The following is a 19662-nucleotide window of genomic DNA, read 5'->3' on the forward strand; positions in this document are numbered from 1 at the left end:
GTCTGAAGCTGCTTTCCTAACATTAATACTGAACTGTCATCCAAAGCTTATTCTAACATACAATGTAGTGTGAGCGCCAATAGACTCAAGACTCTGTACTGTCTAATTTGAAAATCTATAGAATACCTTTTAGTTATACATACATTTTTTATACTTATGCTTGATAAATTGACACACCAGCACTGAGTGAGCTCAAATTGCTAAATGTCAAACACCAGCTGAATGTCAAGATAATGTACTTTGCTTTAAAACCTCACGCCAATTGTTTTCGTTATCAATTGTTTTTTATTGTCAGATATTGCAAATTTATACATTTTCTTTTATAACAAAACAAGGACACATGAGAAAGGGAAAAACAAAACTAGGCACTTAAGCTACCTAATGTCCCACCATAATCACTATGATATAACCTATTATGCTAATGAGATCATTATGCTAAATTATGTATTCACAAATATTCCTATGGTATTAATATGAACTCCGTCTCTCCAAGTATTAAGGAGAACAAGATGAGAAAAATTGTTTCCTCAATGAAAAGCCACAAACATGAAGAAAGATTCAACTCTCAATGTCAGAATCCAGTATTTTGAAGCCTTTCATTACCTTAACTTCAATATTGACACTAAAATTGGTATAAGTACTTTTTTTTAATACTCAGTCCCTAATGTTATTGTAGTTTGTATACTGTAATCAAAGGACAACTTCAGATCATTCTCATACGGGTTTTCATGTCAAATTGTAACCAGGGTTGGGATTAATTGTGGATTTTCTCCAAATTCTCAAAACTTAAGTTTCCATAAAAGATTTTTATAATCAGGAAACTCTAGACTGTAAAACATTATTATATGAACTGGACTTCAAATTTATTATTTATATTACTTCATGTGGGTGTTTTCATTATTTTGGTAATATAGGTGAATTTGAATATATAATTTAGTAGAATTTTAAACTGACAAAAAAGAATGGTTTAAATGTAAGTGCAAATATTTTATTTGATTTTGGGATGAAAAGTTGCTAGGCTCAAAATTTCTGAATATTACTGATGACCCTCTGACTGCCAAGAGGTGTCATGAATAACATTTAATAACTGTGTACAATTAAATTAAAGTATTTGTACACATCAGCTTCACTCTGAAACACAATCAAGCAAAAATATTTCATTTATTTACAACCTTGCAGGCTTAAATATCACTCATTAAAATCATCAAAAATGGCAAAATGCAGTGTAACAGAGGTTACGCACTGTAACATATAACATGTATAACATTCAAAAAAACAAGACTGAAAAAATTGAGATGATTAAAAACTAGCTTAGTCCATAAACTGTAAGCATGTGAGCTACAGTGCAGCAGAGACACACCACTAACACCCTTAAATAAAAAGGAAAAAGTATATTACTTGTGTTTTGCTTGACATAAATTTTGAGGCGTAATAAGTTGGTGTGTCACCTCCTCAAGTCCATCTTTATAGTCCTCTGCAGACTCACAATGCTAGCGTCCAGCGCTGCCAAGCCATCCCTGAATGCCACCTCGTCCCTGGTGTCAAAGGTCGACCCTGACCCAACACTCCAATTGGACGATACAGATCCCACTTCGCATTGGGAGAGGGAGTGGTCTAACCCCCGCCCCTTTTCCGGCAGTTTTCCAGATGACCGGGCTAGGCCTGAGCTGAGGCTGTGCGATTGGTCAAGGTGAGGACTGATGAGAGATTTTGATTGGCGGAGGAGCCTGAGTATGGTGTCCAAACTTTGGCAATGGGCCACTGAGGTCACTGGAGGGCTGCCTCCTTGCTGAGACCCCATAATAGGATGTGATGACATCATTGTTTCTCTCAGCGGGGCAAAAGTCAGTTTCTTTTTCGCGCACACACTCTCCTCCCGTTCTAACACACACACACACCTTCCAACAACCTCATCGACACTCGCTGTGGGTTCCAGCTGTGTGTCTGAGTGACAGGTGAGGACACGCCCATTCTGACCCAGTGAGATCAGGTATTGGCTGACGGGGTCGGGCGCAAGCTCCGACGGGTCCTGGCTGTGCCCATATTGCTCGAGAAGCTGCTTCGTGAGAGGAGGGCCTGACGCTGAGCTGTCAATCACTGTCGGAGAATCTGATGAAACGTGACTCTGAAGAATCCTGAGAGGAAGACGGAGAGAAAGAGAGGTAAGTTAGAAGCCTAAAAAGTGTCAACTTTAGATCAACCCAAAGAACAGCCTGAAGCACTCAAACCCCTCCACCACGATAAGGCTGCGATCCTGGGAGAAATGTTGTCAGGAGCTTTGTGCTCCTGGTAGGAACACCCAAGGCAGACTGGTGTCAACAGCCGAGTGTGAAAGAGGATTCAGTGCCACGAGCCATGTTCTCACAGATGAGAGAAACAGAATGTCCACGTTGAACAACCTGCTGTTCATCTCGGTAAATGGACCAGGAGTTCCTTCTGAGATGAATGTGGATAAAATAATAATAATAATAATTTTATTTATATAGAACTTTTCTTAACATAGTTACAAAGTGCTTAAACAGTGACAAGGAGACAGTGTAAAATAACATAACAAATAAAAATAGTAAATATCAGTCAAAGGCTTGTTTAAAAATATGTGTTTTTAGTTGATGTTTAAAGGAGTTTAAGGAAGTAGCTGTGCGAAGTTTAAGCGGTAAGTTATTCCACAGCTTAGGTGCCTTAGTGGCGAATGCTCGGTCCCCTTTGGTTGCTAACCTAGACATAGGAACTGAGAGAAGAGCTTGATCCGAGGATCTGTGGGTGCGCCCCTGTACGTAAGGGGTTAAGAGTTCAGAGATGTAGGTTGGGGCCAAGCCATTTACTGCTTTGTATGTAATCAATAAAATCTTAAAATGTATTCTAAAAGCAATCAGAAGCCAGTGGAGGGACGCTAAAATGGGGGTAATGTGGTCTCTTCTCTTCGTTCCAGTTAAAAGCCTAGCAGCAGCATTTTGAACCAACTGCAAGGGATAAAGTGCTTTTTTACTAAGTGCAGAATATAAGGAGTTACAATAATCTAGGCGGGATGAGATAAAAGCATGAATAACTTTCTCCAAATCAGGGGCAGATAGAAATTACTTGATTTTGGAAATATTTCTTAGCTGATAAAAACATGACCAAATAACTGATTTTCAAAATTTAGATTAGAATCAAAGATAATTGCCAAGTTTCTGGCAGAGGACTTGATACTAGTTTCCCTGATACCAAGATTTTCATGAATCCCCGGTGTCCAACTGGGGGGGCCAAATAAAATAATCTCAGTCTTGTCCTCATTTAGTTGGAGAAAGTTTTGGGACATCCAGCACTTGATTTCAGCAAGGCAGTCCTTAAGAGCAATCATGCTAACAGGATTAACAGGAAGGTAGAGTTGCGTGTCGTCTGCATAACAATGAAAAGAGATATTGTGCCGGCTTATTATGTGACCAAGAGGGAGCATGTAAATTGAGAATAGAATAGGACCCAGGATTGAACCTTGGGGCACGCCACAGCTAAGTTTGGCAGAGGAGGAAATGAAGTTACCTAATATAACGGAGAAATGCCTGTCGGAGGGATATGATCTGAACCAATCAAGAGCCAGGCCATTTATTCCAACATAATTCTTAAGGCGATCAAGTAAAATGTTATGATCCACAGTGTCAAATGCCGCACTGAGGTCCAGCAGGACTGAGATTGAGCACTGACCGGCATCAGCAGCTAAGTGGAGGTCATTTGACACTGAGTAAAGCAGCCTCAGTGCTGTGACCCGATCTGAAACCAGATTGGAATTTTTCAAACAATTCATTGCAACTCATGTAATTTGTCAATTGAATGTAAACAACTTTTTCTAAGACTTTTGACAGAAATGGGAGTTTTGAGATAGGTCGATAGTTGGTAAGGATAGATGGGTCAAGGCTAGGCTTTTTAAGGAGTGGCTGGACCAGTGCACGTTTGAAATATGATGGAACAGAGCCTGTGGCCAGGGAACTGTTTATAATGGAAACGATATGAGGACAGATGGTTCCAATTATCTCTTTTAAAAACCTTGTTGGTAGGATGTCAAAGGAACAGGTAGAGGAGTTCATATGTGGCACAATATCTAACAAAGTTTGTGGAGATATGTGGTCAAAACAACTCAGTGACGAGGAAACATGGTGGGTTAAATCTAAATCATAGTCGGAAGGAATAATGTGATTTCTAATGTTTACAACTTTCTCAGAGAAGAAAACCATGAAATTCTCACATTCATCAGGGGAGTGCTTGATATTTGCAGTCATGGGAGCACTGATAAGATGGTCAATAGTACTAAAAAGAATCCTGGGGTTGTGGGAATTGTTGGAGATCAGGTGAGAAAAATAATTTTGCCTAGCAGTCTTTGTAGCTAGATTGAAATCTATCATTAATTCCTTTAACTGTGAGTGAAAAACATCTTGCTTAGTGCTCTTCCATTTGCGCTCCACTTGACGGCATTTCCTTTTAATATCCTGGGTGTGCTCATTTAACCAAGGGGTGCATGTTTTGATGGTTTTCCGTTTGAGTCTAAGGGGAGCGACTTTGTCAAGAGAGACCAAACAAGAATTGCTGAAGTTCTCCAATAGACAATCTGGAGGATAAGACGTAGAAGGATCTAGACACAGTTGATTAACAACATTTTCAAATTTCTGAGCAGTTGTACAGTTTATAAAACGGGATTGATAAAAGCCAAATGATCAGAGCAAGGAGTATTAAAAACAAGAGCCATGTGGTCCGATAGAGCAAAGTCCATTTTCTCCAAGTTGTCTATGGTAAGTCCCAAAGTCATTATGAGATCAAGAGTGTGGCCTTTTTTGTGTGTAGGACCAGAGACATGTTGAGCAAGATTAAAAGAACCAATTAAATCTAAAAACTCCTGACCCAAAAGTGTAAAATTTGAAAATTAAAATCTCCAAGGATGATACACCTATCAAATTTGACTGTGATTGTAAAGTTGGCCGATTGGCTGAGGCACAAAAGAGATGGTTCTGTTCATCAGTCCAGGTGTTTTATTTACAAGCAGTGCAGTCCCATGCAGCTTATATACAGTGCAGACAAAAATTTGGCCAATTGAAGAAAAAAGGAAAAAATACAACTTGCAAAAAAATAGACAAAACGAAGAAAAATATACAAGGCAAAATAAAGGATATACTTATAAATCGAATCTGCACTATAGGCAATGCTCCTTTAGATAAGGAGCCCTCTGCAGATGACGGCAATCTGGCCTGCCTCTGCCAGCAAGGTCTGCTATAATCTACCAAGGAGCTCCAGCCTCCACATTTATATAGTAGCTGGCTCCTACCAAGAGACATCAATTAGTATTTGGTAATCAATTATCTCATAGCATTAGTTACCTGGTCCATATTACTCCACAATATTAAATTCAACAATAATAAAGGTCATTAGACATTTCCAAACAATTGTTCCACTCAAAAGTATTAAAATAACTTTTCAACAAACCCACAATTAAACACCCCTGCCACTTTACCACACTTGGTCCGATCCCCCGGAAACCCCCTCCAGAAAAGGAAGTGGAACGCTCCGCCTCGGGTTTTCCGGGTCTAAAACAGAGGATCGTCCAGTGCAGCACAGAAGACAGGTGACAAACAATTCATTCGTGAAAAGTACATTAATAAATGTACATTTAATTGCAGAGAGAGCAAACGCAGCGATAACACGGCAACACGGACACCTCGCAAGATGTAATTAGAAGTGGCTATGCAGCGTTGTGTGTGCGTTTGCATCTTACTTTCTAGAGGGCACGGGATATCCCCGTGACAGTGATCAATGATAACAACTCTGAGAATTCTGAGATAAAACTATTAGTAAATTTAGGGGGGCGGTAAAGCGCTACACAAAGAATGGGATTTTTCATGTTGAAGGAAAAAGCCAATGATTCAAAACGAACTAAAGTTTCCAAAAGACACCGGGCTACACTTTTAAAAGAGAGCAGACGTGCTGCAGTGACTTAAACAGTGACTTGCAAGCATGACATGCACGCCCAGTGGCACTATCCATGGATACTGAAAGGAGCGTCGCGGGTGATTTCGTTTTGTTGTCTTTGACTTTTATAGAGATTGCATGTCCTATGTGTCCGCATGAAGAAAGAATAAGGCGTGAACCTGACATCACATCCCTGAGAGTGAAAATATCGCCCTACTTGACGAACTAGAAAGATAGGCCTATTCAAAATCTAAGTTCAAGATTCCTAATTATTTTATGAAAGTTCCTAATTCTTTTATTTTATTGTTGCAAGAAATAACATGCTTTATAGTCTATAGGCACACTGTGGTATATGTCTTCTGTTTGTGATTTATTTTTATGGATAAAACGTTTCAATATCATGTAAACCCAATCAACCTAAATTAAACTATCTGCCGTTTTTTTTTTTTTTTTTTGCCCCCCTAATTACATTATTGTACCCTGTAATTATTTTTGAAGTATGCAGAAATTCCGAAAACAGTTACATCATAACTACTTTTATAAGTCTATCATAATTACGGACTTCTTGTTTTGTTACCCTGTAACTACAACATTGTTACTTTATTAGTACCCCATAATTACAAACTAGTTACACCATAATTAGCGGGCTGTAAAATAAAGCGTTACCAAACAATACTCCAAGGCCCAGCTTCATACTACTTGTCAAACATGGAGAACTGATGTTATATACCAGTGGTTCTCAACCTTTTTTGGGCCAGCGCCCCCCTATCCATTATCCAGGTCCCTTACCGCCCCCCATCAAATAAAATGTAGGCTAATTGTCTTCCCTGAATATTAATGTTGATTATTATCCTGTTTATTATTATGATTATTATGCTGATTGTTATTATTGTTATTATTTATATAATTTATTATATTTATATTAGGCCTATATATTTATTCTTTATTTATATTCTTATTATATTCTTCTTATTATTATTATTAGTATGATTATTATTCTGTGTTATATCATTAAAAAGCATGTCATTGAATGCCAAATAACAGATGTGTGCGGGTCACATATGTCACATAGCCTATGTCACATATTATGCAGCATGTAACTTTTTGGCATTAAATAGGGCAGAATTAATTTAGCAGATTTTTGAGTGGAGTTTGGTCTGACATTGTTTTGTGCTATTCCAGGCAAATTAAACCTGGTATTTCACATTTCCTTTTATTCATAGACTTGTTAAGGATGTAGACCCCAGTAGAATTCTAGAATGTTGCTGCAGTTCACTGGGAATTCTCACTTAAATCAGCATTTTCTTGCTCATTCCAAACAAACAGCTATATCTCAAAAAATAAAAAGAAATTGACAATCACAAGTTTTTCCATTAAAAAAACCCCACAACTTTCCCTTTTAATTTGGTACCAAATACATGGCAAGGCGATGCAGGGCGTCTCCTTACTTACATGTCATTCACAGTATGACAACAAAACAGATCCTTCCTATCTTGGCTAACGATAAGCTTTCAAAATCCATACAAAACCTCCAGCGCTTCAGCCCACACAGTTATAAGATCAGACAGTAACAGTCGCCAAGCAAATATGGAAAAAGTTGCCAAACTTAACGTTATATGGATAAAAGTCGCGGCAACCCGGCCAGTCCTCCTACCGACTCTTCGGCGCACTGCCTCCCGGAAAACATCGTCCGTCTCCGGCGGTGAGAGCCAGGTAGGTCCCGCTGTTTAGTGAAGGTGATCTTGTGTCTTGTTTTATCGAGCAAGAACAACAGATTTCGATCAAAAGACTTCAACTCACAATGTCTTCGTAACTTTCCACTACATACGGCGGGTCAGGTACTGTCTCACAGCACAATCTGACAGCTTCCAGAAGGTTTTAAAAGTGTGACGCTTAGCCGGCGAAGCCATTTTTAGATCTACCGGTGGAGGACTAGCCTGGTAAGACCATCCTGATCACGGGACCTCACATTCTGTTTCGCTCCACGGATCAGTCTGGACTTCCAGCCGCCCACATCGATTTCTTGAAATTACAATGTAACCGGGCCAATCAGGGACTGCGTCGTAGTTGATGACGTAACCGGGCCAATCAGGGACTGCGTCGTAGTTGATGACGTGAAATACAGGCCGCCGCTGGCAAAACAGTAATGGCGTCTCCCGAAGCAACGAGCGGTAACGTTAACGTTAGTAGAGTAAACACAGCCATAAGTGCAGTTATTGCAGAAATAGACTCAATAACAACAATTAAACAAGAACAAGAGTACGCACTAGCGGAGTTTCTCGGCGGAAAAGACGTTTTCGCCGTTCTTCCGACTGGATTTGAATTTGGATTCGCTGATTGGCTGAAGGAGTTTGTCTGTCAAGGCAAGTACTCCCGCCCACTGAAATCGATGTGGGTGGCTGGAAGTCCAGACTGATCCGTGGAGCGAAACAGAACGTGAGGTCACGTGATCAGGATGGTCTTACCAGGCTAGTGGAGGACGACTAAACCCGGGGAAAATTAAACGTCTCAGTGTCACCAGATAAATTTTCCGGTTCCGGTTCATCGATGACAACTTGAAGTACCGTATATATAAAACAAAGCTGATAACTTTATTTTCAGTTTTTGGTACATTTTAAATGATTTAAAAATGACGGGCGCTCTTGGGCGCTATAGTGAAATATAGAACGGGCGCTCTCAGGCGCTATGGGGTCTGAAGACTTTAAAGTTCACGACAGACGAAATGCTGCAGAGAAAAGTTGCAGCGGTGTAAACTCCCCCGTCTCAGCTGGAATCAAGCTGGCTGATGGCGTTGCTGTGACTCAGCTTGTCAGGTGGCAGGTGTCTGGTTTTAGAATATTGTTTTAGAAAATTGTTTATGTTTATTATGATTGTATAGTTTGTGTTAATATGCTTTGGCAACATTGTATTGTATGCAGTCATGCCAATAAAGCCACTTGAATTGAATAGTATTATAGTGTGTGTCTGGATGCTAGACGCTAAGTTGCTTTCACGGGAAGTCCGACAGCGGAATATCCCTCTTGTAAATTTGTAACCACGTCGATAACACAGCGTTATCCTCGGGAGAAATTAATGCTTTCAAGAGGAAGAAACTCTTAATTTCCTCCACCAAGGAATACCAAGGAAGAGAGCGTCCATTTTCCTGAGTTGACACAGTAAACGCCATGTTGGTGAAATTTTATAGATGATACTCTGACGTCCCGTTCCCGTGAAGGCAGCATGAAGCTGCGCTACAGAAAGCTAACAGAAACACTGAAGTAAAGAGTATGGAAACGATACACCGTCTCGTCTAGTCTCATTGGTGTAAACTGGCAGGTTTTAGAATGTTGCAGACCACATTCTTTTGCAAGTAGTTGCAAGTTTCAACTCGTCTCGTCATGAATCTTTGGTGTAAACTCGCCTTAAACAAACGCCCCACAAGAACACCTCAACGCCCCCCTTTCAAAAATATTGCTTCCAGCGCCCCCCGACGTTCTCTGAACGCCCCCTGGGGGGCGGTACCGCCCCCGTTGAGAAACACTATTATATACTGTCAATGTATAGTTTATTTGGATTCCTCATATCTGAATCATTAACAAGAAAGACTTTGGTCCAAATCGGATGTTATATACTGTATATATTATATTTACTGAATATTACATGAATTGGAATTAAAATGTCTAATTTGGGTGCAGTCAATTAGCTTGATTTCTCTAAGATCAACTTGTATTTCTACCAAATAATACAGGAATATTTGTCTTATTGGTTTCCAACAACAGGAACCCTTTCAGAGCAATCTAAGATGGTGGTTGTCAAACCCGCCTCTGAATCCTACACACTGTGGATGAAGAAGGGAAGCCGTCTCTCTGATATAGTGGATCTAGAGAACCACATATCATAACACCACTACCTTGTTCATTCATGAATGTAACTGAATCCATTGATGCTTGTCTGCAGCATTTTTATCACCAACTGGGAATGATCCTGGAAAAGGACCAGGAGAGAATCCCCCAGGCCTAGTTCAACCCCTACCTGTTGAGGTTTTGGATCTCCTCCAGTCTCTGCTGGGCAAGCAAGGCCACTTCACTCCTCTCTCTCTCACTTTCCAACAGCCTGCTGCTAGTGCCCTCCAAGTCTGCACACACACACACACACACACACACACACACACACACAGGCATACATAGGAACATATGCTCATTGCACACACTAGGGCTGCACAATTGATTGATATGGTAATTGTGAAAGTCGCGTTTACTGCATTCCATTTAAAAGGCTACTCCCGCTTTGTCAAAATCAAGGTTTTCTAACTTAGTTTCAAGCTGCTCAGTCAAAACCAATGCTCTAAACAGCAAATGAGCATTATAACCAATCACACACATATCTATTGAGCTCGTTGAGTACGCCCCCTAACACCCCAACCCGTGGAAAACACTGGATTTGTTTTGGTTGTTTATACAGAATACAGTATATGCAGTTGGCAACACAAACTAGGTATTCAATTGCAATTCTATTAATCAAAATTATAATCGCAATTACAATATCTGGGGATTAATCGGCAATTAGAATTTTTGTGGTAATCATGTTCATGCGGTAAACATGAACACACAGATGCATGTGTTTATGTTTACCTCTGGTTCCGCAATATACTGTCATTTACAGCGAACAGCAAGGCCATCTGGGAATGGAACCTAGCGTTAGTGCCTTGCTCTACCCGCACTACAGCACAGATCTCAGAAATGAAAGCACGGTGCGATCTGAACCTGTTTTGATGAGTGTGTTCTCTGTCTCTCTGTCTCTCAGTTGGCTCTGTGTGTCCTGCAGGGCTTGCTGTAGCTCTCTGGTATCATCCTGGAGCTCCTGGAGCCGTGATTGGGCAGCGCTGAGCTCCGCCTGCAGAGTCAACACTGGGGGGAAGACATTAATCAACCAATTAGGTTCCTTTCATGGCATGGTTTTGCCTTAGGGGTACAGTACGTATCATATGTAACTGACTCATTTCAACTAGACATCAATGTCAACGGCTCACATGGGTTTCCGAGAGGATGATTGTGAACTACAGAGGGATCAACAGACATACAGGCTTTACCTTCTGAGTCACTGTGTCTCTCCATGTTCTCTCTCTCTGCTCTCTCTCTCTCCTGTAACTGCTGGTTCAGGATCCTCACGCGCCTGGGAACCACACACATTATTTGATCACTTAAAAAAAAAAAAAAGAACACTTTTATTGATACCCACTGGTGCGTGCGCACACACACACACACTTTTGGATTTCAACCTTAAAGTATAGGCTGGTGTCATTTTTTGCCATTATTGCCGGAAAAGTGTTTATGCGTATAAACAGGGGTTAAAGTGGGCCGGAACGATCCGGAACGGCGTTCCGGCACCTTCGATTAATAAGTAAATAAATCTGATTGGCAGTTTCATACATAATAATGTCAAGCAAGTTCACAGGGCTGCCAACTCTCACGCATTGACCGTGAGACTCACGCAATTAACATTTTTCACACGCTCTCACGCCACAAGTCTATTTTCTCACGCAGTGAAAAACAAATTCATAACTGATAATGTCGCGGCGCAAAAAGAGACAGTGACAGCGCACGGACAGACAAGACAGAGCAGCACCGTGCAGCAGCGAGTTATTCAGACCATCTGAATAGCGAGAAATATACACAAATCTATTATATTGTAATTTATTCCCATGCATGGTGCTCAGAGTAATCTCAGTCAGCGGCTCTTCTGTGTCTCTCCCTCTCCTCTCACGCTGTGCGCATGCAGGCAGGAGTGAGAGTGAGTTACTATGGTTACGGGGACGCTCTGTGTGTCTGTCGCTCTGAAACTTTCTTAGGTTAGGTTTTTAGGTTAGTATGCCTATGCAAAATCATGAATGTAAGCACCTCAATGCTGAAATCTAGTAATATAACATAATTTTACATTTTTGGTTAACATTATACAGGGTTGCTGTTTCTTGACTTAATCCAAGAGGTTAGGTGGTGTAGAAATGCAGGAAATTTGTTTTAAATTACTATTTTTTTCTGACCCCCCCCCACCAATTATGTATCTTACAGGGTTCCCCCACCTGCCAAATCCCACTTTAACCCTGCGTATAAATATATTTGCCATAGTCAGAAGCTACTACTATCTGTTCCACTGCAGGTTTATCCTACTTTCTGGAAGTCAAAGGCCCCCATTGTTTTCAAAAATATATTTAAAAAAATAGGTCATAGAGACATACTGCTACCTTGACTAACTTAATACATCATGTTGAACAGCATGTGTATTACAGTTTTTTTCCTAACATGCCTTTATCATGCAGCTAATCATCACGTTTAATGGGGACTATTTTCACTTTTTCCATTGCCACAATCATATGGAGTTGCAATCTTTGCTTCACAAAGTTAACCCATCCTTGCTTCACAAAGCCACAAAATGCTGGAATGCTAAGTTTTGCTAAGCAAAAAAAGAAATGCAAAATAGCGGAAATAGAGGCCAAAATAGTCAATATTAGGGTTAGATGTAGCTAAAGGCAATCATTTTACATACATTTTCATGTTCATGACTGAAGGGGGCAGAATCTGGAATCCCTTATTTGGCCTGAAAAAGTTTGTCACACTTGAGAGGGCCATCTGTCAGAATGTAACTACTTTTGATCAGATTGCAACTCCATATGATTGTGGCATTATGAAGTCATGTTAGGAAAAAATGCAATACATATTTTTGAAAATAATGGAAGCCTATGACTTCCGGAAAGTAAGACAAACCTGCAGTAGAACAGACTATAGTAGCTTCTGACTGTGGCAAACACATTGATGGGTTTAGATTTTCATGGGCATTAATGGTGACAGGAAAAAAATAAAATTACAAAGGTGTTGATTCATCTCTTCTATGTGAAGGTTTCCCACCAGTGACCATACCGACATCAGAATTTAATGTGGGCAAATAGGGTGAATCGGTGTCTCAATTAGTGGGGACGGGATGGTCTTCTCTGTTGCAGTCTCACTTTGTAATTTAGGCTGATAAGGCGGCTGGATTTCTACATAAAAATCCTGCCTAGTGCAGCTTTAACACAGACACCACAACAGTACTAACTACACCCAGTCTAAGATAATCTTTCTATCGCATGAACATACACTAACAAACAGTGTATTACCTGCGTAGCTGAGTGTTCTGGCTGCGCAGCGGCTGTAGTACCAGCGCTATCTCAGCTTGGATGTTTGAACTACCAACGTTCAGTGGTAGCAAGGACACTGTCTGCTCCAGATCACTTAGCAACTTCTCTGCGACACCTCCTGCACAGACCAAGATTAGTATAGTTAACGTAAAGTAAGAATACACCCTCAAACCAACAAACTTCTCTTCCTCTTGGCCAACGTACCCTCCCCAACTTACAACACAGGGTGACTATAGCATTCTTGTGTTAAATGTATGACTTGTTAAGAAATTTAAGCCCGTACAAATAACATTTAAGACCAATTTCACCTAAATTTACACTGAAGGGTAAGAAACAACAAAGTATGTGTCTGTGCAACCAATGAGATTTCTCACTCAAAAAGTTCACCAAGGAAAAGCTACATTTTTTAAAGATTTTTTTTGGGGCATTTCTGCTTTATTGAACAGTTTATAGAGGAGAGACAGAGGAACAAAGGTCCTGGAATAGCCTGGATTCAAACCTAGGACACCGCTGTTACCTGGTATGTATTTTAGCCAACTAAACCACCAGGATGCCCCAAGAAAAGTTATATTTTAAAAGGTTTTGTGTGTTTTTTAAAAAAAAGTGTTTTTTATGAATCTATTAGCTCAATTACTACACTTTACATATACTTTACATTGCTACTGACCATTTTCCAAAGCATACCATACATTTTTAGATGTGGGGCCAGTCACGGACCTGTAAAGTAACTCACTTACATCCTCACAGTTAGTCTGATCTGCTCTGCTGATAGACTTTGTGAGGGATTAGTTGGTTTGAATCCCTGTGTGTCTTCTGAGTCTGTTCAGTACAGCGGGATGTTGGTTTGAATCCCTGTGTGTCCTCTGAGTCTGTTCAATACAGCAGGATGTTGGTTTGAATCCCTGTCTGTCCTCTGAGTCTGTTCAGTACAGCAGGATGTTCAGTTCATAGCGTATGGTAGTTCATAATGAAGGTGTTTATAATTGACTGTCTCCCTCAGTGTTCATGCAGTTCTTACTAGCATACAGTAACAGACTGTCTGTCTCCGCCAGAAAATAGTCCCTTAAAGAATTATTGTTTTACAAACTAAATTCACACAGCCATGATTGCTAAACCCAGGCACGAATGTTAGCTGGAGCGGCAGAGAATTTTAAGGTAGGTTTATCACCTAAACGTTTGAATTTTAAAAAATAGGGAAATAGATTATATATACAGTATGTATATATTAAAAAATATAGAAAAGTATGATATGCTTTGAAAAATGGTTGGTAGTGATGAATGGTAGGCATGCAGTGTAGTAAATGGGCTAAAACATGCAAAAACAAACGGTATGGTCCTTTAAGCCCTCTGAAACAGTATTTAAAACTCAAATGTAACATTTAACCATATTTAAGACATTTTATGGCACTGAATTTAGAAACATCTATTTAAACATTGGAACACTTGTTAAGGACCTGCAACACTTGGTATCCCCAGGAGATCTCCCATCCACGTACTAACCAGTACCTAGCCTGCTTAACCTGATGATTAGACAAGATGTGTTCAGGGTGGTAACAAGACAGGAGAGATAGACATATTGATAGACAGATAAACAGCAAATAGACAGACAGGTTACCTTGTCCAGTGATCAGAGCCTTGAGTTCTCCTAGTAGATACTGTACTGTCTTCACTTTCACCTCCATCTCTGCAGTACAGCCCTCAGATCTGCTCTGGGAATTTCTGTCTCTCACAGGCACACACTCCTCCTCCTTTCCTCGGTGGCCACAGCCTTCCACAGATGAGGGCTCTGAATCGTGGCTCCACTGGCACCCCTGCGCTCTACATTCTGTCTGTGGAGCTTTAGAACCAGACTGGCAGTCAGTCTGGGTGAGAGGAGGCTGGCAGTGGGACTGGGGAAGGGGAAGACATGCAGAGAGAGAGAGGAGTTGAGATAGAGGAGGCAGGGAGTAGGGTGGGGTTTGGGGCTGGAGGGGAGGATGTGACTGGGAGAGAGTGAGAGCAGGTCGGGTAGAGAGACACTGGGGAAAACTGGGCTGCTGGCCAACCGACTGACTCTGGCTTGATTGCAGCTTGGGGAGAGAGAGGGAAAGGGGAGAGGCCTGGGTTTGGGGCTGGAGAAAAGGTTGTGACTGGGACAGAGAAACAGGGATTGAGGCATGGGGCTGGGAAGGAGGGAGGGAGGCCTGGGGCTGGGAGGAGGGGATGGAGGCCTGGGGCTGGGAGAGAGGGATAGAGGCCTGGGGCTGGGAGAGAGGGATGGTGGGAGAGAGGTGCTGAGAATGAATGAGGGTTTGGCTGTTAGCTGGCTGTCCAGTTGTAGATGGTTTCTCGGGGCTCAGAGTCGGTGTGGAGGTAGTCAGTCGACCGTTGAAGTGAACATCTGTCCCAGGTTTAGATGGCTTGGAATGAGGGTTTGCTCTGGAAGAAGTTACACAAACTTTGTTTAGAGTAATTTAGGCCATAGACTGGTCTTGGTCAGGTTAGTTTTAAAACTCAGTCACATAAAAAACAAAGGGACACCTTGACATTTCAAAATTTCATCTGTTGCTTTCAAGACCGCCATTTAAGGTAGAAAAGAAAGCAAGCCTACCTCGAAGGTGGATGACCAGACAGACCAGCATGCCGAGTGGCTGGAAAACTTGGGTCTGCAGCTAGCGCAGTGGACTGGACTGTTGTTTTGAGAGCTGGACCGACTGGTCCACACAGGAGGCTGGCTGGAAAAGGTGGATTTGGTTCAGATGGACTGGACTGATGGCTGGCTGTCAGACCTGGGTAGGACTGAGAGGACAGAATGTTCTTCTGGACTGGAACTGAAAATGAAGGGGAGAGATGTGGCAACATTAGGCGAGCACACACGCACGCACACACACGCACACACACACACACACACACACACACACACACACACACACACACACAGTGGTCCCACCTGTCTTTGTAACTGGTTTCTTGGTGGTCTTCTTCCCCATTGAGCTGGATGTTCTTGGTTTGGCTGCTCCACCCTTCACTGCTCTGGCAACGCTCGGCTTGGCTTCTGGTCTCACACGCACACATACACACACAAATGGGGCCATGGGCCAAATTAAGCAACACAGAATTTGATTTTGTGTCCTAATACAAATCAAGCAAAGTGGTTAGTATGAGGGATACCAAATGGCCCAGATGGGAGCTAGCCTGTAACATACTATGCTCTCTGGCCATGTCCATCTTTCCAGGAAACCCAGCTTACCTGCCCTCTCTGCCTGAAGGATATCACTGAGCAAGGCAGCACAGCGATCCAGCCCCTTATGGATAGTAGTGACCTGGTAGACGAGAGCAGTGAGCACCAGTTAGAGCTCATTTCACTTCCACTTTAATCAATTCAGAACATAATCAGAATCAATGTATTTGTTGACGACAAATCATTCTATATCTCGATAGACTGATAAGACACCCTTCTCATTTGAATTTTGAATCAAACCCACAACTGACTAAATATAAAGTAAATCAGCCCACACATTCAAAATATGAAATAAACTAAGCCACCTCCCTTGAAATAAGACAGCTGGTTCTAAACACAAAAATAGTCTTAACTTTCAAAACAAGGTTGAGTGCTTATAGTGAACACTGGAATATTACTGATGTCCTGCACAAACCTGTTTTTATCAATTCTGGTTTTTGTTTGTTTTTTATAGCTGCTGCTGCCCTCATATAAAAATATTTCAAGTCCCTGGGTCCCAGACAGACTATAGACAATGTATTGTAATGTAAAAATGGGTGTCAATGAGAAAATAACTGAAAAGCTAACTTTTTGGAGATCAGTGATTCCTGCAGAGAGTTGTCAATTCCCCTACCCTGAATGTAACTTTATCCCAGAAGTTTCGATTCAAATCTGTTTTTCCTTTTCCTATTATCTGATCGTCACCGAAGACAAATTAACCATGAATACAATAAGTAATGTATTTGTACAGTGTACAACTGCTGCTGTGTCATGATCCTCCTAGCGAGTGTGTCCTCTCTTGTCTTTTCTACCAGTTGTGAATCTACTCAGTCCATTACCTGGTCTTCAGAGTCAGTGGAGTAGAGAGAGTAGGCTGGCTCAGTCCAGGGCACTGGCTTTGGAGTCACTCTAACAGCACAAAGTTAGCAGCATGAGTTAGGGTCGCATATTAGCTAATAGGTACATGCCTGATTAAGTAAGTGGCACAACTTGTACTGAGTCCCAACATCACAGGCATGGCAATATGTTTTCAATATGTTGTCATGTGTGGCTTTATCATATAAGTTTGAGGACTCCAGGGCGAGTGTATTCCAGTGTTATAGTGGGTCTATACCACCTTAATAATGGCAGTACTGCTGGAGGTGCATGGTAACATATGGATAACAGTCAAGACTCACCCAAGCCAACATATGAAAGATAATAGAGTTATACTGAACTGAACTGGAATTCGCTCTTAATATAGATAGAGGCAACACGCGAAGCCAAATTGGGAGCTGCAGCACCACTGCTAAACGAATACAGGGGAAACAGTACAGAGCTGAAAAAAGCTGGTCTGCTCACCTTCTCCTGGCTGGCTGCGCTTTGACTCCCCCAGTCAGCCTCCCTGAAGACACAACCTGTCAATCACAACCAGCACACCACAGTCACGAGCCATGTATTTTAAAAGGCTGTAATAATGTAGGGTCTCGAGCTTCTTAATCCTCCAGTGAGTCCGATTTTACTTCCTGGAGCAAATATTTGTCTCTGTTTAGTCGCTGTCACTGTATGTGACTGAAACGACTGGTCACCACAATATGAGACTTAAACTAACCTATGTAATGTCCTGCAGTTTTTGTTCCCTAGATAACGGACATTAATAGCTAACAACAGCAGCAATGTGTTAAGGTAAGTTGTCTCTTACCTTGTGTTTGGAAGTTCCTTTCATGGTTAACGATAGCTTAAGTTACCTAGCTCACTAAGTTAGCCAGGTTTCTAGCCAAAATGTGCACTTTCTGGTGTGCTGTGAGCAAAGTGAAGTTTGCTGTCTCCTTGTTGTGTCGGGGCTTTAAAAAAAACAAAACGCTTTCCTTACACTTGATATGTAGGGATAAACGCATCAATCGCTGAGGCCAACACAACAGCCTGCGGGTTCCGTTTGAAACGGGAAACAACGAGTTGACCAATCAAAGCTTGTCCTGTCGAGTGTCCTGTCTAGTATGGCCATTTTCATTGGTGTAGATAAAAGTAAGGCGTTCCTGTATCTGTCGGTTATTGTTGGACACATTAAATGTCATTCAAAACAAGTAAACCCGCCCCCAGCGACGCCATGGTAAGGGAACTTGGGATCCAAGCAAGAAGACCTTACTCCACGGTGTAATTAGCAACATTTTCCAAAATGTATGAAAAGTATGAATGCCCAAAAATTACACTTTGTATTTACACAGTATAAAGTTATTTAATATGGAGGACCGGAACTGCCAAAATCAAAAATAAATAAATAAATGACTCAATAAAGAAATAAATTCCCCTATTTATTTATATTTCTGTTTTAATTTGCTTCTGTATTTATTTACCCTTGTATTAATTCCCCTATTTATTTATACTTCTGTTTTAATTTGCTTCTGTATTTATTTACCTTTGTATTAATTCCCCTATTTATTTATACTTCTGTTTTAATTTTCCATTTTATTTATTAATTCTTTTCATTTTATTTATTTCTGTATTTATGTCTGTATTATATTTTCCCTTTGCATTTTCCCCCTATTTATTTCCCCAAACGTATTTATTTCTGTGTTCTATTTTTACATTTACATTTCTTTATGCGTTTCTGCTTCATTATGCAAATGTGGGGGCTGTGTCTCATGGGGTCAACTTTTCGCGGTTGATCGACATCAGAGTGCCTAGATCGACTATACATGCCTTGCTCCCACACTGGTGGCCAGCAGGTGGCCAGGCTAGGAAGGAGAAGTGTTAACCAACATGGCAGCTCCTTGTAGAAGAAAACTCTGTGACAGAACATGTAAAACCGTACATTTTTGAGGCGGAATCTGTCAACCGAACAAGAGGAGGCAACTGCCGAAGTTTTACAGACACGGTTACAGCAGGATGTCTCTGAAAGGTAGGTTGAAATTTCAGTGTGTTGTCCGTACTTTCTCACCGTGCGTGTGTATGTGGTTGCGTCAGCTATGCGGTATTTCTGGATAGCCATAGCAGACAAATTTGTATCCCATAAAAACGATATCTAACGTTACCGGCCGGAGTGTCTGGCAAGGTAACTGTACTGTACGGTTTGTTTGATTCATTTTTAGCCTGACGTTCACCGGTGCCAGTGGTTTGAGGCTGTCTAGTCAACACAATAGGTGTCGGTAGCTTTTCGCTGGCTAACTTTACTTGGATAGCTGCTGTAATGTTATTCCATGAAGTGTCTTACAATTGCCGTTGTACTGGCTAGCGATACACACCAGACATTATGTAGTTATTACGTTCAAATACATCAAATTGATGTGTGATGTGTGCGAAAGAAGAACTCCTCTTCAGGGGATACAAATATAGTCACGACACCGGCAAACATATGGTTATGCCCCATGCTGTCTACCATTTGGACATATGACTGTCGTAATTT

The 19662-nt window shown here is 41.2% G+C and overlaps 1 protein-coding gene across 1 annotated transcript; it reads right to left on the reverse strand.

The window, feature by feature from the left end:
* Positions 1-1290: 1290 nt before the first annotated feature.
* Positions 1291-19248, reverse strand: ccdc14 (coiled-coil domain containing 14). The gene is made up of 13 exons (XM_078290984.1): positions 19198-19248; positions 17962-17997; positions 17622-17677; positions 17120-17189; positions 16311-16383; positions 16011-16115; positions 15776-15891; positions 14697-15150; positions 13061-13199; positions 11000-11082; positions 10674-10817; positions 9943-10045; positions 1291-2135 (listed from the first exon to the last, which is right to left on the reverse strand). Exons 1-13 carry the CDS (start codon positions 19246-19248, stop codon positions 1445-1447), a joined length of 2121 nt encoding a protein of 706 aa, XP_078147110.1. The 3' UTR covers positions 1291-1444.
* Between the last annotated feature and the right edge of the window lie 414 nt (positions 19249-19662).

The sequence above is a fragment of the Centroberyx gerrardi genome, chromosome 21, assembly GCF_048128805.1.
Source record: "Centroberyx gerrardi isolate f3 chromosome 21, fCenGer3.hap1.cur.20231027, whole genome shotgun sequence".
Taxonomy (NCBI): domain Eukaryota; kingdom Metazoa; phylum Chordata; class Actinopteri; order Beryciformes; family Berycidae; genus Centroberyx; species Centroberyx gerrardi.